Source organism: Cyanistes caeruleus, chromosome 3 (assembly GCF_971803275.1).
Source record: "Cyanistes caeruleus chromosome 3, bCyaCae1.hap1.1, whole genome shotgun sequence".
NCBI lineage: Eukaryota > Metazoa > Chordata > Aves > Passeriformes > Paridae > Cyanistes > Cyanistes caeruleus.
This window is the reverse complement of record NC_141703.1, coordinates 13,294,942-13,319,296: the sequence shown is the minus strand read 5'-3', so window position 1 is coordinate 13,319,296 and position 24,355 is coordinate 13,294,942. Positions and strand designations below refer to the sequence as shown.

Here is a 24,355-nt window from a genome sequence, read left to right as displayed (position 1 = left end):
CTTGGCCTTGCCAGCACCCAACTTTGTCCCTTTGAACACACTTAAGCCATATCATTTCCTGCTGCACCTGCTGCTAATTGTAGCTTCAATGGGTTGCACTGCTGCCAAGTTAGCAAGTCTTCACAAATCAATTTGAAAGCAGCCTTACTCCACTTAGGAACTTAGCAGCTAATCACTGCTGCTCATTTCTGCTCTCTGAAGGGCCACTTGAAGGGCAGATTATTCTGCAGCAAGCATTCATTCACTGAGTTATGACCAGACGCTTGTGTAATTGAGCTGAGCTCTGTGGAATAACGCAGATGAAACACTACAGCAGACTATTTTTGTACTAAGTTCATCTTGCGTTTGCAACAAGAACTTGTTGGAAGCCTGAGAGGGTTTTTTTTTTAATTAAAAAAAGAGGAGGGGGAGCACCAGTGATATGTGCTAAAAGCAGTGCATTGCCATTTATTATATTACAACTCTGATCTGCTCGTGTTAGGTGCTGCTGTGGCTCAGCAGCTCAGATCTACATTTTCACGGTAATTTGTAATGCTGATCTGGCTTCATAGTGGTGCTCTTCTATCAAGTTATGTTACACTTCTGTTTCCATGAAACTGTTGATGCTGTAGTAGTTTCTGGATTTGTCTGCTTCCTATTTATAGCAGAGGCCCCTCTCCTCTCCTGCCCCAGCTCTGCAGCCTTAGCACTGCAGTAGTATATGAAGTAACAAGCTTAACTGCCTCTCGTAGCACCCTGAGGGAACTATTGCTGATGCTATTAATTTAAAGAAAAAAAAAACCCTCAGCCATCCAACCCCCAAAACAAATAACTTCAAGTTTGCCTGACTGTGCATCTATTTTGTTAATGTGTAAATTTTATTCCCATTTATGGTGATTTTGCTTATTCTTATTAAACTTCCTCTAGTGGCATATGATGCTGAGTCTTATGTATAAAGTGGTGAACATAGTGCACTGTGCAGTGAGAAATGTGATTTTTAGTTTAAGGTCCCTCTTGCAATTCCTGTAGTAATGTGCTAGCGTAGTTCTGACATAATAGTAGCATGTAAAGTGGTGCAGATGGTTTGTAAAGTACTGCAGGACAGAACATACATATGACACAGTAGAGCATGACATTTCAGCAGGTGCCAGAGCACTGCTGCACAGGATATTGTAATAATTTGGAAAATGAAGGTAGTTATTCTTAGAAACTGACAACCTATGTTTTGTAGAAAATGGTTATTGTTCTTGAAAGCAGAAGTGATACTTTCAATAAAGTTGTATTGAACTTCAGACTTTTTTAACTGTCTTAGAGATACATAAACAAGCTTGACTACTTTCTAGTAAAATCTAAGTCAATTAAAGTGAAGAATACAGTAGTGTCACAGAAATGATCTGTAAGCATGTGATAAAAGCTGGCAGATGGTTGGGAAATCATCTCTCTGGGGTTCCTCTCTGAAGTGCTGGTACACAAAAGCCTGCAGTGTAAAGGGAGGAGTTGTGTGCAGTTGCGGGGATGCAGTGTGGTTGGGATCATAGACATGTGGTGAGATAGGATGTGTTCAAGACAGGCTGGGATAGCAAGGAGGGGGTGGCCCTTTTGTGTATCAGAGCAGTGGGAATTCATGGAGCCCTGCCTGAAGGTGGGCAAAGAGCTGGTCAGAGTTATAGGATGAACTAATGGAAGGGACATCATGGTAGAGAAAGGAAAGCCAAATCCCACCTGGAGTTGGGTCTGGTGAGGGAGACAGACCAGTAGGAAGGGCTGCTATCGGTACAGGCAGACTAGGAGAAAAGTGCTGCTGACAGGGATAGGAGATGTGGTGACAGAGGTCATGGAATAAGCTGTGATACTGCATGTCTTCTTCACTTTGGTCTTTACTGCTTAGTCCAGCTTTTAGCAATCTGATGCTCAAGAGACCAGGAGGAAAGCCTGAAGCAAAGAAGACTTGTCCTCAGAGGAGGAGGATGAGGTTAAGGCACGTTTGAACAAACTGGACATATAAAGGCACGTGGGATCTGATGGGATGCACGCTTGTGTGCAGAGGGAGCTGGCCAATGTCAGAAGGTGCTTGGCAGTTTTTGGCGTGGATTCAGAGAGGAGAAGTGATGCTTCATCAAGCTGGTAGCCTTCTGGGAAGAGGTGGACTGGTTTGGTGGACAAGAGGAGAACAGTGACTGTTGTTTATCTTGACTTTAGTAGGGCTGTCAGTGCTGCCTGCCACAGGATCCTCACAGACAAACTGATGAAGTGGGGGCTAGTGAAGTGGGTAGAGGGGTAGACTGAAAACCAGCTGCCCTACTGGGCTCAAAGTGTTATGATCACTGGCACAAAATCCAGGTGGAGGCCAGTCCCTAGAGGTGCACCCCTAGGGTTAATACTGGATCCAGTCCTGCTGAGCATCCTGTTAATGATTTGGATGGTTGCATATAGCACACACACAGCAAGTCTGCAGACAGTCCAAAACCAGGAGAGGCTGATACACCAGATAGAAAGGAAATGTCAAAAGGAATTTCAACAGGCCGGAAATATCTTATGACCTACAGGAATCCCATCAAATATGAGAAAAAAGAGGAAATGGTCCTGTATGAAGACTGGAATAACCTCAGGCACTAATAGATGGTGGTGACTGGCTGGAAAGCAGCCTTGGAGGGAAGGACCTACTCATCTTGGTACTCATGAGGCTGGGCAAGAGCCATTCACTGGGGAAAAGAATGCCATGGACATTACCAGCAAGTGTCAAGAGTTGGTCCTTTCCCCTTTTCAGCCCTGGTGAGCACCTGTGGGGTGCTGTGTTCAGCTGAGCTCCTCTGTGTGAGGAATAATGTGTGCCACTGGAACAAATCCAGAATAGGACCACAAAGATAATTACAGGGCCTGGAGCATCTGTCATGTGAGGAGAGGCTGAGAAGCCTGGGACTGCTCAGCCTGTAGAAGAGAAGATTCAGGATGAGGGATTGGCAGTGCAAATCTTCTAATCTAATCTATAAACGTTTATAAATGTTTGATGAATACGAGTAAAGATGACTCTGGCAGACTTCTTGCTGGTGCCCAATGGATGACAAGAGCAACAGATATACATTTGAAACACATGAAATTTATCAGAATGTGGACCACTGCTTCACTGTAAGGGAGATCAAGCACTGGCACAGGTTGCCTACAGAGGCTGTGGAGTCTCCATCCTTGGAGGCTGGGGATATTCATATCTGGCTGGAGAGAGCCCTGAGGAACCCACTGTGATTGACCCAGCTCTGAGCAGGCAGCTAGACTAGACAATGCCTGGAGACCCCTTTCCATCTCAGCCATTTTGGGATTTTGCGGTTATCTCCAGCCACCAATTCTCATGAGTATGTCTGAAACCTGTGAATTTAAAGAATATTTTGTGAGTTTGCCTAACTACCAGGTGGTAGTGGTTTTTGGAATTGGTTAGTATATTTTCAAGTCAATTCTATAGAAACTCTTCATACTATGAAAACATATAGAGATTAAAAATGGGCACTAAAATATTCTTACTGTCTTCAGCTGGTTATAATGAGTTGCAGAATTAGTAATACATGATCAAGCCCATGATATTTGAAATGCGTGCTTTGCCTGGCTATTTTTTCTTTAGCTTTCTCATTGGACAGAATGAATGTTCGATTGGGAGATACTGAAAATATAATACATTTGTTTTATATAGAAAGTGGAAAAATACTACGCTTTTGAGATTCCGGATGTACCAGCAAAATCTGAGTACCTCGAGGTTAAATATTCAGTGAGTATAATCAACCTGATAAAATACCATAACTAGTTTTTTTTATCTAATTAAGTGAGCAGTTTCTGTATTAAAATGAACATTGTGGTCCTGGCTGATGTATCCAGTGTGGATGAAAAACTTAAACTTCAGTGTGTTTTTAAATTACTGTCCTGATTTTTAAGTGGAGCCTACAGTGTGATTGCCTCAGTTACTGAAAGGTATTATGGGTTAGGGCTTTGCTTGTGGGGAATGACAGTGCTTTTGGTACTGTGTAGTTTTGTTAAGATGCTGTCTGAAGATGGTGTCAGCCTTGAAGACTTCTGTGGGGTGAAATGACTCACTCCTCTCTGTTGCTTGTTAGGCTGAATGCCCTCGGCTTCCCCAAGATCTCAAAGGACAAACATTCTCACATGTCTTTGGAACCAACACCTCTAGCCTGGAACTTCTCTTGATGAATCAGAAGATCAAAGGACCCTGCTGGCTGGAAATAAAAAATCCACGTATGGTGGTTTGCATATGAAATACCTGGTTACTAGAAAACACATATAATTATAGATGGGGGGGGGAGGGGAAATTTAAATTGTATGGATGCATGATCATTTTGTACATTACCTTGCAACTTATTGGTTTAATTTTCATAATCGGTAGCCTTGCAATTTACTGGTTTAATTTTCATTATCTAGTACAAATTGTAACTTATTCTCCCTTTTTTTGGAGTGACAACTATCCATATAAAGTTGTGCACTGTACAGATGAGATTATAACTTTTTATGCCTGTGAGAGAGGGGAACTGTGCAGCTGCTGTTTGATGCATACCCTAATGCTGTGTATATGGAGCTAAACTTACTTGACTTGAAAATGACTCATCTTTCTGCTCTTGATAACTTATGTGGTTTTTTGCTGCAAACATATATTTTAAGGAATAAATGGCTGCTAGATGGGTTTCTTTTGTTTGGTGTGGAGCTGTTTTAGTTTTAAGTAATTTCTGCCTCATGAATGGCATGCAGCACTTAGAGGTGGTCATGCTCCTTTATTTTGGCTTGGTAAGAGCCCCTTATTCAATGTGTGCTGCATATTCCTGTGAACACAGGGATGTTTATCACACTGAACAAAAGCTACATCTGTTACTACGGTCTCCTTGGGGCACTTCCAGTGTAGAACTGGCTGTATGAATGCTGACACCAGAGGGGTTCTCCTCTTCAGCAGCTCACTCAGTCACTGACAGAGCTGATACCAGTCCTGATCTATGTAAAGCTTCCTGAAGTATTTTTTGGGCCTTGATCCAAATGTTCTTTCTTATTTGGTGTTGAAGAGCTCCTGCTGTCTGGGAAGTCGGGGCCCAGGGAGTTAAAAAATTGGGCAGGATTAGTGTGGGTCTTGGACTATCTCACCAGGGCAAAACATTTAAAGAATGTGCTCTGTGCAGTGATGAGAGAAGCCTTGTCTGTGGTTCCCAGAAGAATGGAGGTGGTTTGTGTTGTTTCCTCAGAGCCTTCAAATCAGCCAGTCAGCTGGTGCAAAGTAGAGGCTGTTGCCATGAAGCCTGGCTTGGTGAATGTGGTTAAAGATCTTGCTCCTCCTCCTCCTCTGGTGGTCATGTCCTTCAGTATGAAGACGGTTCAGAACCCAAAGACTCACCAGAATGAGGTAAGTAATCTGCTCTCATTTTGGTTTGTTTTTGTTTTTTGGCATATACTAAAAATTTCCTCAGACTTGGAAGAGTCTCATAAAACATGTTTAAATATATTTAATGTTGAAAAGTTTCTCTGCTTTGTGCTCTTCAAAGAAATTTTTACTGTGGTCTCACTCTGGGCTAGAGGACCTGCTTAGTGAGAATATTTACTGTGACAGTGGATCCTATGTATGTTTTCAAGCCTTCTATTTTGTCTGTTGTGCCTCATAGTTATAAATGAGACTGTCTCAGCACACCTGTTAATTAATTTGTTTTAATTAATTAATTTAGCTAAAGGTAAGCATGGGTTATAGGTAAAATGACCAGGCTTTTCTGCTAATAAAACTAACTTTAAAATGAGAATTGGGTCTTCATCTTAGAGCACCTGCTACTCTGCTGTAAGATCTTTCCACAAAAAAGAGGAGAGATTTAGGCAGCCACTCAGTTGTGGACTGCAGACCACAATGTGTACTTAGGCACTTTTTTTTTTTTTTAACATAGTTCTCATTAATGTTGGAAGAGATTTAGTATTCACTAATAGGATAGGATAGTTGTTTCTGGCTAATTGAATTGAAGACTAATAGGTTGGCAAATATTTCAAGAAGAATTATCCCTCGTGATGAATTAAAAATTTTTTTGGTGGAAGTATGGAAAATAAGTGTTTTTTGGCCAAAGTAACAGGACACACACAAGATACCAACAGGACTCTGCTTGCCAAGATGCTTTAAAACCTTTCTGCTTGGTCTTCTGTTGGGTTTTTCTGATCAGTGTCTGGGGAGCCAGGCCATCCTGCCAGCAAAGCAGTCAAAATCATCATTAAAGCTAATGGCTTCCAAACACTAAACCTCTTGGCTTCTTGACAGTGCTGACTGCTTGCTTAGGGACAGCCCTTCCTGAGGCAAGGCTTCTCTGCCCTGCTCACATCTCCCCTGCACTCCATGGGGAATCCTTTATGTTGTCTCTGGTTGGATTCAGAACAAAAACTGATAAAAGAAAGTAGAAGTTTTCCAAAGTGAATTATTATTTCTCTCAAATTTATAATCATTTAGGAGCAAGTACTGTTTTATTTTCTTTGAGATCAGTTGATTACTTTCTTCCTTTTCAACTGTTTGTAGCTGGAATAAATTCAAGAAAGATGTGTTGGAGAAACAAGAGAACAGAAATGAGAAACTTAATAAAAAGGATGGAAGAAATGAGTATGGATAGTAGTCATGCTCATTTGTGCTTATGAAGTTATGTGTTCTATGTCCCCTTGGTATAGGTTGTGGCTCTTGCAGCTCTAGTTCATCAGAAATTTCCTTTGGATAAGGCTCCACCTCAGCCTCCTTTTCAAACACACTTCTGTGGTATGTACTTGGAACAGTTTGAGTAGAAAAATAATAAATTCTGTATTTTTTTTTGTTCTGTTTTGATTTTTTTGGCTGTGGGGGGGAGGTTTATATTCATAAATTTTTTAAAATTTTTATTTCTTTCTGTCAGTACAGCAAAAGTGGCCAAAAATACACAACTGACAAAATTTCATCTCCCAGACAGGCTTTTCTCCCCATTTTTGACTTCACTGGTTACTGACTTTTTATCAAAGACTTAATTAAAAAAAAATCTTAAATTGAGATAATGCCAAGTTACCCTGCTCTGTGCAGTTTCCCATAATTTTTATTGTTTTTACTCCATCTTTCTCTGCCCATTAATTTAGACCATTTATTTGTTGTCACTTCAATTATTTTTCTGTTCAGCTCTTCTGAACAGAATTACTTATAAACAAGTTTTCTTCAGGAATAACAATCTTGCTGCAGTGTCATTGCAGTAATATCAGCTAAACCTTGAGATTCAAACCCTGACTGGAAGTGATGAGGTGTTGAATGTTTGTGAGAGGAAGTTCTTCAGGAGCTGTGGCCCATAGTTTTAGTGTCCAGTGATAACCACCAGTATGACTGATTCAGTTTGGTTAATGTTGAAGTAATTACTTGGTTATCTTAAAGACAATATTCACTAAAAGCTGGTGTTTCAGAATTAGAGATGAGTTTTTTCAGCTCACTTTGTTGTGAATGGGTGCTTATGGGGAGAGTACAATTAGGAACTTGTCTGTAAGTACAAATATCACTTTTTGCAGCCGTTTCCAAACCGAGTGATTGCATTTTTCCTTATGACTTCAAAGAAGCAGTTAAAAAGAAGGTAATTTCATTTTGTTACCCTTCTGATTGCAGTACCTTGTAGAATATGAACTTCATGGTGGTTTTGGTAAGTGGTGAAGAGAAATAGTCGAAGGAATGGAATGATTATTTAGTTAGTTTTCCACTCTGCAAATTTAAATCCAGGTATTTATTCTGTGTTGCTTGTAAAAAAGTGCTGTGTGCTCTGTGTGACAGTACTGCTGCTAATTGTGCTTTTCAAATAGATGGGGTGTTAGACAGGAGAGTTGGAAAGATTTTGCAAAGAGGCTAAAATTGTGGTTAATATTCAGTATACCTGACTCTGCACTCACAGTAAACTGGGAGAATTTGTTTCTTCTTTTCTTGCAGAGTAAAGTCTGTCAAAATTTAGAACATGTCCTTTCTAAAGGGTGGTGGGAGAGCTGACAGAATAATGAAGTAACCAATTCTTGTTTTTCCTCTATTTCTGTGTGATCTTAAAGTCTGTGAGTGAAGGATGCATATGGAGCATTTTCCTAGTGTGCTTGATTCTTACGAGGCTCTTAAAATATCACTAGACACCTGCATTCAAAAGCAGAATGGGAAAAAGCCTCTGAGAAGAGCTTTCCAATGTCTATGGGAGTGAGAAAAAAAATCCTTGCATTACAGAAGGAAAAGCAGAACTCTGGTGCTTTGTTATTGTCTTGTAACTAGCAGGGGAGAGGAGATGCTTCCATTTTAAACTTATTGGGTCATTGAAATCAGGTGCCTCTCTTGCTCCTTTTAGAATGCTAAAATAGAAATTGCTGCAACAGAGAGAACACTGCTGGGATTTTTCCTTGCGAAGATTCACAAAATTGACCCAGACGTTGTTGTGGTGAGTAGTTCTGAGACTTTGAGAGTTAAATTAAAGCATATTGTCAGTTGGTCAGCTTTCTTCTTTTTCTTTTGTCCCCTTATAGGCTTTTTAATGCTTGTCTTAGACTGCCTTATGAATTGAGTTTGCTTATGAGACAGCAGGTATATTTTGATACAAAGATGATAGAGAATTTTCCCTGACAGCATTTTATACATACTATTATTTCCCATAATAGCTAAAATAGGCAGTATTTTCACAATACCTGAAACAAGTTTGGTTTTTTTTCTTTACTCAGAAAGACAAAACACAACAAAAACTCTGATGATTTCCTAGAAAAATAGGAACTCTTGGTATACTTAAGATTCTCTTGCAGTTCAGATGCTCATATAATTTGTATTTATGCTGTAAATCAAAATAACCATCTATACAAATCCACAAGATCTGAGCAAAATTTTGCAATAAGCATTCTTATGTTTCAGTAGTTGAGGGTTTATTGTAATTACTCATTTTCTTTTTTTTGTTATGTTTAATTAATGTGCCGTTCTGACTTTCACGTAATAAAATTCTGAAGACAGTTTCAAGTTGGATGTAAGTCTGCGGTTGATTATATACAACTTGTTAGGATGTATGTATTTACCTAATGTCTGTGAGTAGATACAAATAATTAAGTGATGGGAAATGAGCAGTCAATGCCTGATGTTTTCAGCTCACTGCAGCTGGTATCCAGTGTTTGCCCTATGACCTCAGCTGCCTGGTGACTCTGGCAAGGAATCAGAAGAAGCACTGCAGCCAGTGGCTTAAAACTGAAGATGCCAAGAGCAGGGGTGTGAGAGCTCCTATCCTGAAAACTGCAGAGCTCTGTTAGTGCAGTTCAGTTTGCACCTGGTTTAAGTAGTGCTGTTGAAGTGCTGCTCCCATTTTAAGGAGCTGCAGTCTTGCACAGTCTTGCACTGCACAGAGGTAACTGCTGGAGTGGACCTGCAGTTCCTGGTGTCTGGCTCATGTTCCTCAGGGTTGCCCTTTTCTTTCAGCTAAGAGTACAGACCAGTGCCATCAATGTACTTAGCACTGTTTAAAATATTGCTGGAGTGCTTTGATATGTAAATATTGCTTGCAAGGTTAAAATTTAACAGCTGTTCCTGTAGAAGTATCAAAGGAAAAAAAAATTACAGTATTTTGATGCCACTATTGTGACTTTCACAGATGGAGAGAAAAGGAATTACTCTTAGCTTAAGTTTATATGCTCTATGAAGAATGTCGTGGATTTTTCTGGAAAGCTTTAAATCCTAAGCTCTGGTATCAAAGGATGAAGCTGTATTGTGTGTGCTAAGAGCCAGTTATAGAGCTGATTTTGGTATTCTACTGAACAGCATTGTTAGTGTTAAGACTAATGAGTACTGTTGATGAATGTTCTCTTAGAAAGTGCTTTCTACAAGGGAGATAATGCCATCAATTAGTTGGAAAAAATCACAAAGGGCAAAGGAATACTGAGTGTGTGAAAGTAAGTCTTTCAATTTGCATTTATTGTAACCTTTTTTGTTATTTTTTCTGCTTCAAGGGTCATAATATTTATGGATTTGATCTGGAAGTGCTGCTTCAAAGAATTAATTTGTGCAAAGTCCCTCACTGGTCCAAGATAGGTCGACTGAGGAGATCTAATATGCCAAAGCTTGGGGTAATAAGATTGCTTAAGTCTTTTAAGCCCCTTTATGTTGCATTTGATTAAAAACAAATTAGTTTTTCCTAGGAATTGTAAATGTGACATTGATGTATTTTGACTGCTGGTCATGCTGAATTTCGTGGGTCCCAGATCAGAAATTATGAGTGTTTGTATGACTTTTATTACAGTAATAGGATAAACTGATTTTCAGGTTAGGCTAATTTAGTTTACTTATCTCAACTAGATGATAGTAATGACAGATTAATTGCAATAGTCTTTACTGTAACTGTCTTTGTCTGCTATAACGGTAAAATGAGAAAAAGCAATTTGGATTGATGGGTGAATCATCCCATAGAGAGCTGCTAAGGTAAAAATTCTGTAGTTCTTATTATATATTCGTTCAGAGGACAATGTGTGAAGCTTGGAGTATTGAAGTGCTGAACATGGCTGTGTTCTTTGCCTGTTCCTGTCCTTCCTGAGGCAAAGTTGGGTATTTCTGTGTGGTTCTGCAACTTTTTCATCCTGCTGTTATTACAAAAAGTATCCTTGGATGAAAGACAAAGTCCACACCCAGGTTCTTTTTGGGGCTATTCTAATGACTGAAAAAACAAAAAAACCCCACTATAGTTTAAGAGTTAAGTTATAACTAGTAGTGAAAGTTAACTATTTCTTAATACCTACATAAAGTGAAAGATACCATGGGCTCTTTTAGAGCATAATTGTAAGTCCTTGAGTATTAGTGGTATTTAATAGAGTATTTGAACACTTAGTGACCTACTGACTTGACTACTGACTTGTCTGAGTCCTATAAATGTATATTGAGGGTAGATGTTTTTTGTTAATGTTTGTATGTTTAACTTTATTTGGGTTTTCTCTCCTTATGTAATATGATGAAGGGCCGAGGAGGGTTTGGTGAAAGGAATGCTGCCTGCGGTCGAATGATTTGTGATGTAGAAATTTCTGCTAAAGAACTAATTCGTTGCAAAAGTTACCATTTGTCTGAACTAGTCCACCAGATTTTGAAGACAGAGAAGGTAACAATTCTACCAGAGGAAGTTCGAAATATGTACAGGTATGCTGCTGATCGGGAGTTTTAAGCCTCCTCTGGAGAGCAGAGGAGCTGGTTCCCTGACATAAAGTTTTACTTTTGCTTGCTTGATTTGTCATGGGGATGCTGACTTGGCATACTGGGATTTGAAAAGTACTGTCTTAACATTATAAAATAATGCTTCAAGCTACTTGTGGTGGCTACTGGTGGCTCATGTATGAAGCAAATAGATTTGTGGGAGCATTGGTGTAGACACAGTAACAGGAGATGCAAGCCTGAGTTTTGGGGTGGTTTTTCAATTACAAGAGCTTTCTATAAAGCTCATCAGTTGTGCATTGCAGATGTCATGTGTTCTGTACAGCACATGGGTCTAAACTCTACAGACTACAAAGGAGGTTGATTTTACTTTGCTAGGCCATGCTCCTTCTTTCCCCAGTGAATCTCCTCGCTTACTGTTCATGCTGGAAAACACCTGGATAGATGCCAAGTTCATTCTCCAGATCATGTGTGAGCTGAATGTTCTGCCCCTGGCTCTTCAGATAACAAACATCTCTGGGAATGTCATGGTACATTTTTATTACTTTCCACCATTCTCCACTCCCTCCCCCAAACAGTTCCATATTTTCTGTGTTTGATTTGCTGGGTTTAATTTCTAAACACTAATTTGAAATGCACTATGCTGTAAATTTTTTGCTGTGATGAGTAGGAGAGTTCAATATTCTAATCAAGTAATAATGTAAAACTTCCTTAAAAATACCACATTTCAGTTTTACACATGGTGATGATACAGAATAATATTAATACTAGGTGAATTTTAATAATTGGAGAACATTGCTTAGTCTGTTTTGCTGTCAGTGTTTTCTGTGCTTTTCTTTGAGTTCTCTTTTCACCCTCTCTTTAGTCGAGGACAATGATGGGCGGACGATCTGAACGTAATGAGTTCCTGCTGCTTCATGCCTTTCATGAGAAGGATTACATAGTGCCAGACAAACAAGTTTTCAAAAAGCCTCCACAGAAGCTGGTGGGTCCAATTTTTCTCTTTCCAAGCATTTTTATTTAAAAAAAAGGAAAAAACATTCTTCCATCTTTTGCATGTTATTATTCTGTGGAAACACAAAGAACCCCAAAGATAACTCAGATATAACTTAATGGTACAGCATATGCTTAGTTAAAACATTGATTTTTTTGTGTGGAATCGATAATGAGAGTGGGACAGTGTAATAGCTTTTCTATTGCATCACAGACCTATAAAAACTTACTTGTTCTGTTATTTAAATTAAAAATAAGCGAAGTACTTGTCTGTGTGGGGAAACAGTAGGCAATCTATGTTATTTAATATCTGCATTTACTTATTTTGATAAACAGTATTTCAAGAAAAATGTGTTATATGGATTAAATATCCAAAGGTATTAGAAGAAAATTTCTTTGTATAATACTAGTGTAAATAATAATTATAGAAATATCCAGATGTTCGTTAGTGAACAAATTAAAATTTGAGAAAGTATTTGTATTTCACTTTATTTTGCTTTTTGGTTTTAAATAAGTTAAACAGCAAACTTGAAAGCAATAATTTCTGTTGATTGTATTGTTGCATCAAAGTAACACTGGAATTCTAAATGATTCAGAATAGAATTAACAATTGGGAGAAAAATTCTTATTATAACATCACAAATAGCAGAATGTTCTTTAGGTCAGTAGTAATGTTTTTATTTGTTTTATTCAAGCCCAGCCATTCTGTTTGCAAAATCCACATTTTAATTGTGCAGTCATACCACTTCTAGGTCATGATTTGATTTTTTTCGTAGTGTGGACTTTTACAGCCAGTTGGAAAAGGCATTCTGGTGCCATGTTGAATGATGACAATACTTTAATGTCTTCATAATCTCTTGTTAGCAGTTTTTTCATATCATAGTTGGTTTGAATGCTGTTTTGACATGTAGAGAGCTTTAGTAAGGATCATGATGAAAACACCGTGTTTTGCATGTATTTTAAAAGGAATTCTGCACTGGCTCCCAAATTTGTATTTGACTTGCCAAAAATAACTCCTCTAACATTACAGAAGTCTTAGAGACTAGATAATGACTTTCTTAAATGCCAAATGTAGGTGGATGAAGATGAAGATTTTGAAGATCAGAATAAATCAAAGATAGGGAAAAAGAAAGCAGCATATGCTGGGGGCTTAGTCTTGGATCCCAAAGTTGGTAAGATGTGGCAATTTTCTTTCTTCAATGAAGTTAGAGACAGGTGGGTTATATTAATACAGAGAAATTGCAGTGGGAAGTCTGTGTTTGTGTCAGTTTGGTGTTGTGGTTGTGAGGGGAATCTTGTTGCATACAACAAAATATCCAACAGTGATTGTGGAATTGCTTCTTTTGAGGAGTTAGGACTGTATATTTATGTATAATTTTCTAATGGACACGTAAGTTTTCTTTCAGTTTCTCCTCTATGTGGAGAAAACTGTACAAGTGTCCTATAGTAACACAGAAGCTATCTGTTCAACTCTGATGAGTTAATGGGGTTGGATCGTTCCACTTCTGACAGCTTTTTTTAAAAGGCAGTGGTGCATCTCAACAGCTGCTTGAAGAGATTGAGATTCTGGAAATGTGGTACACTGTGTTACTGTCACTTAAATATTAATTGTGGAGTTGTATGAAGTCCTTTGGGAGACTTGAGTAATTATGACTTTTGTTTTAAACTCTGTTTTAGGTTTTTATGACAAGTTTATTTTGCTTCTCGACTTCAATAGCTTGTACCCATCGATTATTCAGGAGTTCAACATCTGCTTTACCACGGTGCAGCGACTGTCATCAGAAGCACAGAAAAGGGCAGAGGTTTGCATGCTTTAACTTGTGGCTTAAATTACACTGTCTTAACTTCAGAGTGTTTTCTAGCAATCAGTTCCTTAAGAAACTGTTCTTTTTCACTGTTTTGTTTTTTTTTGGTCCCCTTTCACCCATAAATAGTGATTCTTGTTTAAAGATACATAGTATAATTTGTGGGTTGGGACTTTTTTGAATATTTTGTGTCTGTCACCTTCCTTTCTGCAATACTCTTACAGAATCTTGGTAAGTTGTCTCCCATCTAATCTTGGTATCCTCATGAAACAAGATTTTTACTGAGGCTCTGTGACCCTTTTCAGCCACATGTCTTCCCTAGAAATTTCTGAGCCCCTTTACTAGTTTCATCTTAGCTTGTTAGAGGCTTCCTGAAGTTAAATTGCTACAGAATTCATGCAACTATACCTGATGGAGGCAGGCAAAAGTCTCATGCTTTCTACAGGAAAGAATATGATTATGATCTCAAGCCTTATTAGACATCAGGAATTTATGTGTGTGACTTGGGAGGGTGATGTTGTGACTGTGTGAGCTGTGGCACCAGCTTCACAAAAACTCATGCTGTTCAAACTATATTAAACACAACTGAAAAACCTGAAGGTACAGTTGGATGTGCTGTTTTATAAGCAGCTGTGTTGGCTCTGGCTTATCCATGACTGGAGAATCTCACTTTCTCAGCTATGCTGAAAACACTTGTTAGTGGAGCTGTGTTGTAAACTGAAGCATTGAGCTGGTCAGGTCTAAAGGTTAATAAACCAGAGGCTTTTATTCTTAACTGGCATCAGCTCATAGGTTGGAATTAGTTGGTCCTGTAGCAACTGAAATATGAAAAAAGTAGCAGAAATGAGGAGACAAGTATGTGGAGCTGTCAGTAAGTTCCTTCAAGCGGTCTTTGGATTTTCCCTGCTTTCTGAAGTGTGCTTCAATCTGAAGCAGCTAATTTTGATTTCTCTTGCTGTATGATGTTTAATCAGGCTTTGGTGTAATTTCTTGTTACTGTTCTCCTCAGACTGCGTTACTAAACTTTCCAACCTCACCGTGTCTGTATTGCTCTTCCTTTGTACACATCTGTCACTTTCCTTGTGCTTGAAATACCTTTCCATTTTTGCTGATCAACCATTTCTTCAGTCATGCTAAGAAGGTGTCCTTTCTGCTATTTTGCTATAATCAAGAGTTGCTTGGGGTGAAGTTTTTGTTCTACTGCTGTGCTCCCTTTCACTTTTGTCACTTGTATCATTCAAAGTATCAGTTCCACAGAGCGCATGCTCCTTTTGACAGGTCTGAGCACCAAAAGTATGTGATGATAAAAAAGGGGTGGATTTTTCTGCACAGAAAGAATTGCTCTCTGTGTACTTTCCTTTATATTTTTTGAGTTATCTATATATACCTGTCATGGGGTACCCAAGAGTGAGAATGCGTGTTATTTATCTGGATTTATATATATATATATATATATATATATATATGTATATATATATATGTATGTAATGTAGGTACATAACACACAGACTGATAAAAAAAAGATCCTCTTGCTACTGGTCCATGCCTTCCTTGTGTTTCTCCAACAGTGAAACAGTCTTAGGTCCTGTCTCCCACCAGGGCCAAAGTAATACAGTTAAACACTGCAAAAAAAAACTCTCATGCTTGTTCTAAACTGTGCTTTATGTGCTCTACATTAGCACAGGCATTAGCACAACATGTATGGTTTTGGTTTCCCCCCCCCCATGCTTTTCACTTAATGCATTAAAATCTAATCTTCAAGCAATAAAATGATAAGCAGCGATGATCACTTCACAGGTTGAAGAAGAGGAGGAAATTCCAGAGCTTCCAGACCCATCTCTGGAAATGGGAATTTTGCCTAAAGAAATCAGGAAGCTGGTGGAGAGAAGACGCCAAGTTAAGCAGTTAATGAAACAGCCAGATTTAAATCCTGACCTCTATTTACAGGTGTGTTTTATAGAACTCAGTTGATTTTTCCCCCTTTCCCCTTAAGTGCCCTGATCAGCCTTGTAGAATAGGGATGATTAGTAGAGAGCAGTGATTGTAATGTGCTTTATTTGTAGCCCATCACTGCTGCAGACTGTATAAAAAAGCTGTGAATGTAATTGTGAGCATTAAGTTCTGTTCCCTGATGGCTGTGGTTGGATCATTTTTCTGGTTATGTTTCTTTTCAGTATGATATCAGACAGAAAGCTTTGAAACTCACTGCTAACAGCATGTATGGCTGCCTGGGATTTTCCTACAGCAGATTCTATGCCAAGCCTTTGGCTGCTTTGGTGACACATAAAGGGAGAGAGGTAAGTCTTTATACAGGGTACACACACATGTAAAAAGGCTGAATTTAAGCCACCTGCTTTTTTTCAATGAATACAAGAATGGTTTTGTTCTTGAACCTGCTTTTGGTTTCAGAACTCTTTAGTTTATCTTTCTTGTATTGTGAAACTGTTTGGTTTCAACGGGCCAGATTGTGGTGACAACAACAACCACAACAACAAATCAAGGCTGCTTTCACATTTTCCATGAATTTCCAGTTCTGCTTGGTAGGTTTGTCTTTGTTTTGGTGGTATACTTCAGCTCTGGATGAGCTTGCTTGTAGCCAGACTGTCCTGTGGTCTGATATGACTTCCTAAAACCCTAAAGTTTGTGACAGGGCTAATTAATCATGGAGGCAATGGATTATGTATCAGGGCTTATTTTTGGAAACTGTTTGTTCCTTAAAATAAGGTTTCTCATTAGCCTCAAATTTTATTTTAGGAGTTGCACTTCATAGGCAAAACTACTCCTGCTATTGATTAGGATGTTAGCTCAGTACAGACCACATCGGTTTTGTCCCTGCGGGAAAAATAATCTTTAATGATCCAAAACATACCACTGATATACATTTATTGCCTTAAAACATAATGATGTTTGATATTAGTTCTTTATAAAAGAGAATACCAAGCAGGAGTCTGCAGAGGTGCCAGGAACAGTTGTGTCAGGATGGCTGGTCAGCCTTTTGGTTGATCAGGGAGAGGGATGAGGTCACATCCCTGTTAACTGGATCATCCTCCCTGTCATGTGAGGGCACACCCACTTCACAATTCCCAGCTCAATTGCATGGGGGTGTTTTATTTCTGGCAACACATCCTTGTTTTTAATTATCTTCCTATCTAAACAGCTCTCTAGAGAGAAACCCACATTTGCCATCTTCCCAATTTATGTAAGCAGTTATGTTTAACCTTACACATCTGTTTAACTCAGAAATAATTTCCCAGTTTGGTAACTGTAAATGGGCCATGGAGCCATGTGAATCCACAAGTTAGTATTTCCTTTAACGAGGTATTGTGGTTGTTGATGTAAGATTCAAGCTCATGTTGTCTATGAGGTTGGTGTGTAAAGCAGATGAGTATCATAGCTTTGTATTTTCTAGTGGTATTTTAAAAGTAATGAACTTTTTTTTTTTTTAAATGATCTTCATATGTCATATGGACCACCTGCCACAAGCCTGGTATTCAGTGGATACTTAAGCTTTAGACCTCTGTTAAGATTGGGAAATACTTTTTGTTTGCACACAGAGTTTATTTTCATTTGTCTGTAATGTATCAGTTATGAGATCACTATGTGAAATTCTGGTGTTTCTGCTTTATGTTCTAGAGTGATGGTGAAATGGGGGCATCCTAATAGGTGCTACAGAATGTGCTAGGGAGTTAAGAGATGGTTTCTCTTATGTAGTTGATCTTTGGTTGGGCAGGATTTCTTACCTCTTAAATTCTGGTGGTGCTGGACCTGTGCTGGCTTTTGCTGAGCCTTTGCACACATTTGAGTTTTTGCCATGGAAGATGACATGAGGATGCCTTAGTTTTCTGTTGTTGTTGGGTTTTTTCTTTTTTTTTTTTTTTTTAATTGAAATATCTAATCTTAAAAGTTAAAATTAAATTTAATTAAAATTTAAATTTAAATTTTTATATTAGTCTTTCTATTCATAGGTTTCTTCTCACCTCTCAGTTCTAATATAAAAGAAGTGAATGTTAAGTATCTGGAGGTTTGGTTTCTCTATGGGAAAAGGTTAATTCAAAAGTAACTATTATGGAAAATTTATGGTCTAAATTTAAATGGCCTTTTCTGATGATCAGCAATTAATGCCTTTTTGTTTTTTTTACTGTTGTCAAGGGCACCTGAGTAAATGCAGGTAGGCTTATAGAAGTCTAAGTGGGAAAAATAGTGTGTGGGATGAAAACTGAACTTAATATTTTCACTAACACAATTACAGTTCAGTCGTAAGTCTTAGCAGAATAATTGAAAATGGGAAATATGTATTTCATGTTGAAATTGTTAAAGCTCATCCTAGCATTAAGTTTTAATGTAGCTGAGAATGAGTTTTGATGAGTCCTGTAAATTGATGCTTTTCAACTGTGTGGCTGACAACCTTTCCACTGAAGCTGTGGGAAGATGGAAGCACCTGATGCCAAGTGCTGAGTACCACATCTCCTGGACTTGACTTCTCTCTGTGGTTTGGAGATGCCGGTGCAGTAAAAGTAGTGGAGCTGCCATTGGGCTCCTTATGGTGACTAAAAATACTTGTAATTACACATTGCCGTTATAAAAACTTGTATGTGACTATATTAGTAGAACCTGACATGTTCACTTAGTTTGGATGGCAGAAGTATTAAATATGGTGTGGGAAAGGCCATTTTTAAATAGCCAGAAGGTTGAAGTAGATGGTCCTTAGGATCCATTCTGCGGTTCTGTGACGGCGTGATCCATAAAAGCTCAATTCTCCTCGGTCAGCTGTAGAGAGGTACTAGAGGGATGTGTTTGATTTTCGTTTTCCTTCAGCCAGGGAATAGAAATGTAGCAAAGCCCTGCATCCCTGGCCATGGGCAGGCTGGATCCAGCAGAGTTTATCCTGTTGTCACTCAGGGACCGCGTTCGAGGGGACAGTGTGATAATGGCGGGCAGTGTTCGCTAGATGGCGATAGAGACCTGGAGATCTTCAATCAATTAGCACTCATTTGTGTCACAAGTGTTTCAACGTTGATTATCGGGTTTTTCGAACGGGTCTTCCCTGTTTTTCATTTGTGGGTAATCTTTAACAGGGGCGTACCAGTGTGAATTTGTCAGAATTTAGGTGTCACAGGCAGACTGCTAAATTCTGGTGTGTTTTAAAAGAAAAAAAAGGCGAGAATTTGGGGTAGAAGTGAGTAAAAACTATGGCTCAGATTTGTTTGCCCATTTTGGCAAGTGTAAATATTTTTATCTTTTGACTGTAAGAAATGCCTCAGTTCAGCAAAAAATCTGCGTTTGCTAGCCATTGATTGGGCACGGGTTAGAGGGATTCCTGGACTTTCCCCTTCACCCCCCCATGTTAGTCAGCCTTTGCCTGGACATTACTCTTGTTGTAACTATAGCAGTTGCTTGCATGGAAAAGTAATAGGAAAATATTTAATATATTTTTAGCTGTCCTTTAATGTAATTTAACAACTGGAAACAAGATGAGTTGGAGCTGTACAACCAGCCAGCTCTGCAGCAGCAGGCAGTGTCGGGTCATGCCGTTCTAGCCTCTCTAAAGGACAAGGCTTTTGATGAAGTGTCAGTTGTCTGGTTTCCTAAATGCAGGATGCCGTTTGCTGCAGGATTTTTCTACAGGACAGCAAAGTTGTTGAGAGAATTTTAAACTGTAGACAGCTTGCTTTCACTCAAAGCTGAGGCCTTTTCCAGGTACTTCCTTTTTTTCCATGTTGTTTTTTGCTGTTGCATATTTTTGCCCAAGCAACTTGCCTTTGAAAGGAAAATGCCACATTTGCTGTTTTCAATAGTGCTGACAGGTAGACCTAGTGTTCAAATATGCAAAATAAAAGGGGGAAAGAGGCAATTGGGTTAATTCCAACTTTCTCATTCAGATCCTTTAGATATATTCTCAATTAATAATTAGTTTAAGGCCCTGGCAGTCAAAAGGAAAGAATAAAAGCATGTTATTGCTGCAGTCTGGGAGAAGAATGGATGAGGGAGGAGAAAAATGAAGTGGAGAAAGATGAGCTCATTTAAAAAAAATTAAGGGCAGGTAAGCAGGTTAATGGCTGTCTACTGTAATTATGATCTGTAAAGAAATCCAGGCATTTCTTTTTTTTTTAAAGTCTTGCTCATCCAGGGAAAACGATCATCAGCTGCTTTCTCTTGATTGCACCTAAAGCATTGGTTATACAGCCTGCAAGAGTTGTCACGTGAATGGGGCAATTGACAGACTCCTGGTTTCTTCCATATTGTACTGTGGGAGAAAGAGGATTGCTAAAAGAGGGAAAGCAGCCTCCTAATGTCTTGTTATCAGCATGCCATCTATGTTTAAACAGGGAGTGCAATATCAATATAACAATTTTGGAAGACACGGAACTTGATGGCAAAAGGCTAGGCAAAGAGTTTCTAATTGCTTTTAAATATAAGAATGGCAACTCAAAATCTTGTGAGAAATAGTGCTAAATTGCTGCATTGTCCCAAAATGGGAACTGTTGGGGTTAAATCATTTGCCGCTGTTGTTAAGTTTAGCATTGTGTGTGCAACTGTGAGCCTGTGAAAAAGCTATGTATGTTACTCTGCATGCTGATACCCAAAACAAGTTAAGAGTAGACAAGGAGAGGCTGCATACAATCTGGAAATGTGAACTGAGTACCAAGTAGTAGAAAAACTGTGGAGCATCTTCACATTTGTTGAAATATTATTAGTAGTCAAGTGCAGGAGATGACATCTGGTCTAATACAGACTTTAGCATCTCCAAGGAGAGGAAATGAAATATTTAAATTAAGAAGAATGGCCAGAATATTTTGGGTGAGGAGGAAATTAATGAGAAAGGAAAAAACATATTTTATTTTATTTTATTTTGGATGATGTGGTGGTTTTTTTCTGCTCTGAACAGAAAGCTTTTATTTAATGGGTATTCACCAAGAAATGTTTAGGAAGATTGATCAGATTCAGATTGATTGTACAGCAAGTCAGATGAATAGAGAGACTTTTTTTTAATTTTTTTATTTTTTTTTTTCTATTACAAGAGGTGTGGTGCCTCTCACTTCCTGACTGCTGATTTCTGTGATGGGTTATAGCAATTGCATGGCCCCATGGTGAGTTAGATCAGCCTGGTGATCCAAGTTGAAAACTAACTCCAGAGGAAAACCAAATTGATTTCAGTTGGATCAATGGCTCAGTGACTCACTGCATGCTCTGAGAGCTGGTGGAAAGGAGGAGGTTGGAAAGTGGGGGCAGGCCCAGTGTGAGATGTAAGGGGTCAGACATGACCAGCCATTTTTCAGGTCATACCTGACTGTGAAACTGTGGGGTTACTGTTAATATGATAACACATGGAGGTTTTCTTTGGTTGTTGCTTTCTTTCTTCTGTGCTTTTGATTTTTTTTTGTACTTTTTTTACTATGGTTTCCTATCTTGTAATTTTTCCCAATCCTTCTAAAAGACACAGATTTTTATTGCCTTATATCTTAACCTGACTGACTAGGTAACAACAAGATATTCCTCACCCAGAATTGTGGTGAAACTGAGAACCAGAGTACTGGGAAGAGCAGGATCTCTGGAACATTCTCTGTATCTGAGCTGGAACAGGATGTCCCCTTTTAGAAGCTGTATGTGTTGGGTAGAGAGCTGACACCTCAATATTAGGAGAACTAGAAATGTCTCAATATGTCCCATGGTAACAGGAAAGACTCTCAGGTGTTCAATAAAGTATTGGGGAATGCACTTGAATCCTGCACCCTCCAAAGTCTGCCATGCTTCAGCTTCAGAATTACTGAAGAAATTTTTTCAACTTGTCTAGAATATTGTGGGGATTAACAGAGATCCTTCATGGTTCTCTCATACAGATGCCTTCTTAAAGGGAGCCACAGTAGCACGGGTGCTTCAGTGTGAAGGTTGAGAGCTTTAGCAGCATCACACCACCATTTGTAAACTGCCTTGGTTCTGTCTTCAAACACACGTGTTTTTAGTCCCCCATGTTAAGGTTAAACAAATACAAGTGCTAACTGATGCTCTAATATTTTTCTCCAGGCTCTATATTTGTTAGCACTACATATTTTTGCTGTACGAATTTTCTTAGTTCATTAGTAGCTTGTCAAAAAATACTTGGGGTTTTGAGATTTCCACAATAGCTGTTCTTTAGTATCTTATTGCCTCACTCATTTGTCATGCATTTATCTTAAATTGGATGTTGGCTTGTTCTAGAAACCCTGGGCTTGGATACCTAGATGGTAATAAAGTTTTTGAAATAAAAGATACTTCAAACAGGAGTTAAAAGTAATTTTCATTTTCAAGCACTATTCCTAAGAGGGTAGAAAAACAGTCTAACTGAAGTGTCTGTCTCCCACGAGACTTAAAATAAATATTCATACTGTCCTTCAAAGATATGACACCTTGATCTCATAATCAGAAATTTTCCTATATTTCCTGGGAATCTTGCCCACTGTGCGAAAGCTGATTTTTTCACCACAAATTCTATTAGGAGCTTTTAGTTTCATCCACAGTTGAAATGATCTGTTCTTTTTCCTCTTGGATTAATACTCATTTGAGCCTACTAGGTCTGTTCCTTTCAGGTAGTGATTTCAGGATGGTCATGATCCTACTTTGACATATAGAAAGAGACTGAAAGCTGGGGTTCCTTTACTCTGGAAAAAAATTTTCAAGGATGGAATTAACTGATCTTCAACAACCTAAAGGGGGATGCCTAGAAGAAGCCAGACTCTTGCCAGAGAGGCACCAGGCAGGTGCCTGCACCAGGCAGGCCTAGCCCTGTCTGGGGCCAGAGGTTGGGTTAAATGACGTCCAGAAATCCCTTCAAACCAAAGTTGGTTTATAACCATCAGTTTAAAAGTTCCTTTAATTCTCACTGAGATTTATCACCAAGGTCAGCAAGATCCAACCGATGAAACTTGTCAATTGAAGGGAAGAAAACTGGAAGAATGAAGTTATGTCAGCAGTGATACTTGTTCTTACCAAGCTGTTTTGGTTTCAGGGCTAAAAAAATAATGTTTGAATACTTTGAATGCAGGTTTTATTGTACAGATTAGTTTGTGTGGTCTCTTGCATGTTACGTCCTTTCACTGGGCCTGTGCCAAGATTCATTGGCTTAATTTAGAAGATAAGCATGAACAGCTTACTCTATTTTCAGCATCAAAATATACTTATGAGACAGATGAAAGAGTTTAAGACCTTTATTTATCTGTGAAAGATGGACTGTCTCTGCTGCTGCAGGTACAATACCTTATAAGGATATAGGAGATCTTGGTGGGCAGCATCAAGAGTTCTGGTTGGAACAAAGGACTCTGGAGAAGTAGGTGTAGTTTAACAAGCTTACCTGATCTCTTACCATAAGCAAAGAAGGTTGTAAGTCAGGCATACAGCCTAAGGTTAATTGTTCTGACTCCCTCTGTAGTAGAAAGACAGCAGTATCAAAGCTGGGTGAAATAAATCCCGCAAGTTTTAGAGCTTGATCAGTGATTGTGGGACACTAGCATTATGCTTACGTTGTTGGCTTTCATTCCAGCAGTTGTACATGATGTAATGCAGGAGATGTTGCTGGTGTTTGTGATGTCTTTAGCTTCAGACTATGCCTTTTATCACATACAGGTAATGTTTCAGAGAGAAGGATTAAATTATGTATGTTGATATCTGCTTTACAATTTGATACTCATTTTTGCTAATTTGAACCACTAGGAGTAGTTGCTCCATAAAATCCTATTCCAACACCTGGATTAGTTAAAAAAAAAATAAAATACCCATTTCCCTTTACCTTTACCGTTAATCCTTCTCTGTTTCCATGTTTTAACTGGCAGCCTTTAGAAAGACCAAGAAATAGTTCTTTACTTTGTTGGGGGTGGGAAGTGGTTCCCACTTGTGTCACTGAAATGATTTGGTTATCAAGCAGTGCTCATCAAAAACATGGAATGATGGGACATTATTTGAACCCTACTGCAGGGTTTAGTACCTGACAGCCACTTCTCTGTGAGCTTTTGCTAGTCTTGGTAGTTACACGAGACTGGAGAAACTGTCAAAATTTGGATTCTGAGGATTGAGAAGCCTTGGTTTAAAAAAAATATAAGAAAGGCAAAAAGCATTAATGCTTTCTTTCAAATTATTTGCCTACTTCATGAAACAGAGAAGAAATTCCAATGTTTGAACTATTGGAAGTTACCAGAAAGTAGGGCAATGTAATAATCTGCTTTGATGAAGTTCAGGGTCATATTTCCTGAAATGACTGGGTAAGCATAGAGGAGACCTTGCAGTACAAACACCTTTTGTTTGTTTATTTGTTTGTATTTTGTTTGTTTGTTTGTTTGTTTTAATCCAAGGAAAGTGAATCTGCTTAACAGTTGCCAGGGACAAGGACAGCCATTCTAAACTAAAGGCTCTATACTTGGGCTGCTTTGCCCTTCTGACTTGTTTGGCTCCCTGACTTGTTCTGTGTGCG

General features: G+C 38.7%; 1 protein-coding gene and 1 non-coding gene across 11 annotated transcripts in view; both read left to right on the top strand.

The window, feature by feature from the left end:
• POLA1 (DNA polymerase alpha 1, catalytic subunit) overlaps positions 1-24,355 on the top strand; it is a 194,555-nt gene that overhangs the window by 24,082 nt on the left and 146,118 nt on the right. For all 10 annotated transcript variants that reach the window (XM_086879853.1, XM_086879846.1, XM_086879848.1 and 7 more), the window contains exons 13-26: positions 3,659-3,733; positions 4,077-4,215; positions 5,205-5,362; positions 6,649-6,733; positions 7,498-7,559; positions 8,304-8,393; positions 9,934-10,050; positions 10,932-11,107; positions 11,520-11,649; positions 11,985-12,104; positions 13,188-13,284; positions 13,790-13,914; positions 15,715-15,864; positions 16,092-16,214. In XM_086879853.1, coding sequence (XP_086735979.1) covers positions 3,659-3,733; positions 4,077-4,215; positions 5,205-5,362; positions 6,649-6,733; positions 7,498-7,559; positions 8,304-8,393; positions 9,934-10,050; positions 10,932-11,107; positions 11,520-11,649; positions 11,985-12,104; positions 13,188-13,284; positions 13,790-13,914; positions 15,715-15,864; positions 16,092-16,214 — 1,647 coding nt within the window. The remainder of the gene's footprint in view (positions 1-3,658; positions 3,734-4,076; positions 4,216-5,204; positions 5,363-6,648; positions 6,734-7,497; positions 7,560-8,303; positions 8,394-9,933; positions 10,051-10,931; positions 11,108-11,519; positions 11,650-11,984; positions 12,105-13,187; positions 13,285-13,789; positions 13,915-15,714; positions 15,865-16,091; positions 16,215-24,355) is intronic.
• Positions 13,496-13,626, top strand: LOC111922951 (small Cajal body-specific RNA 24). The gene has a single exon (XR_002860837.1).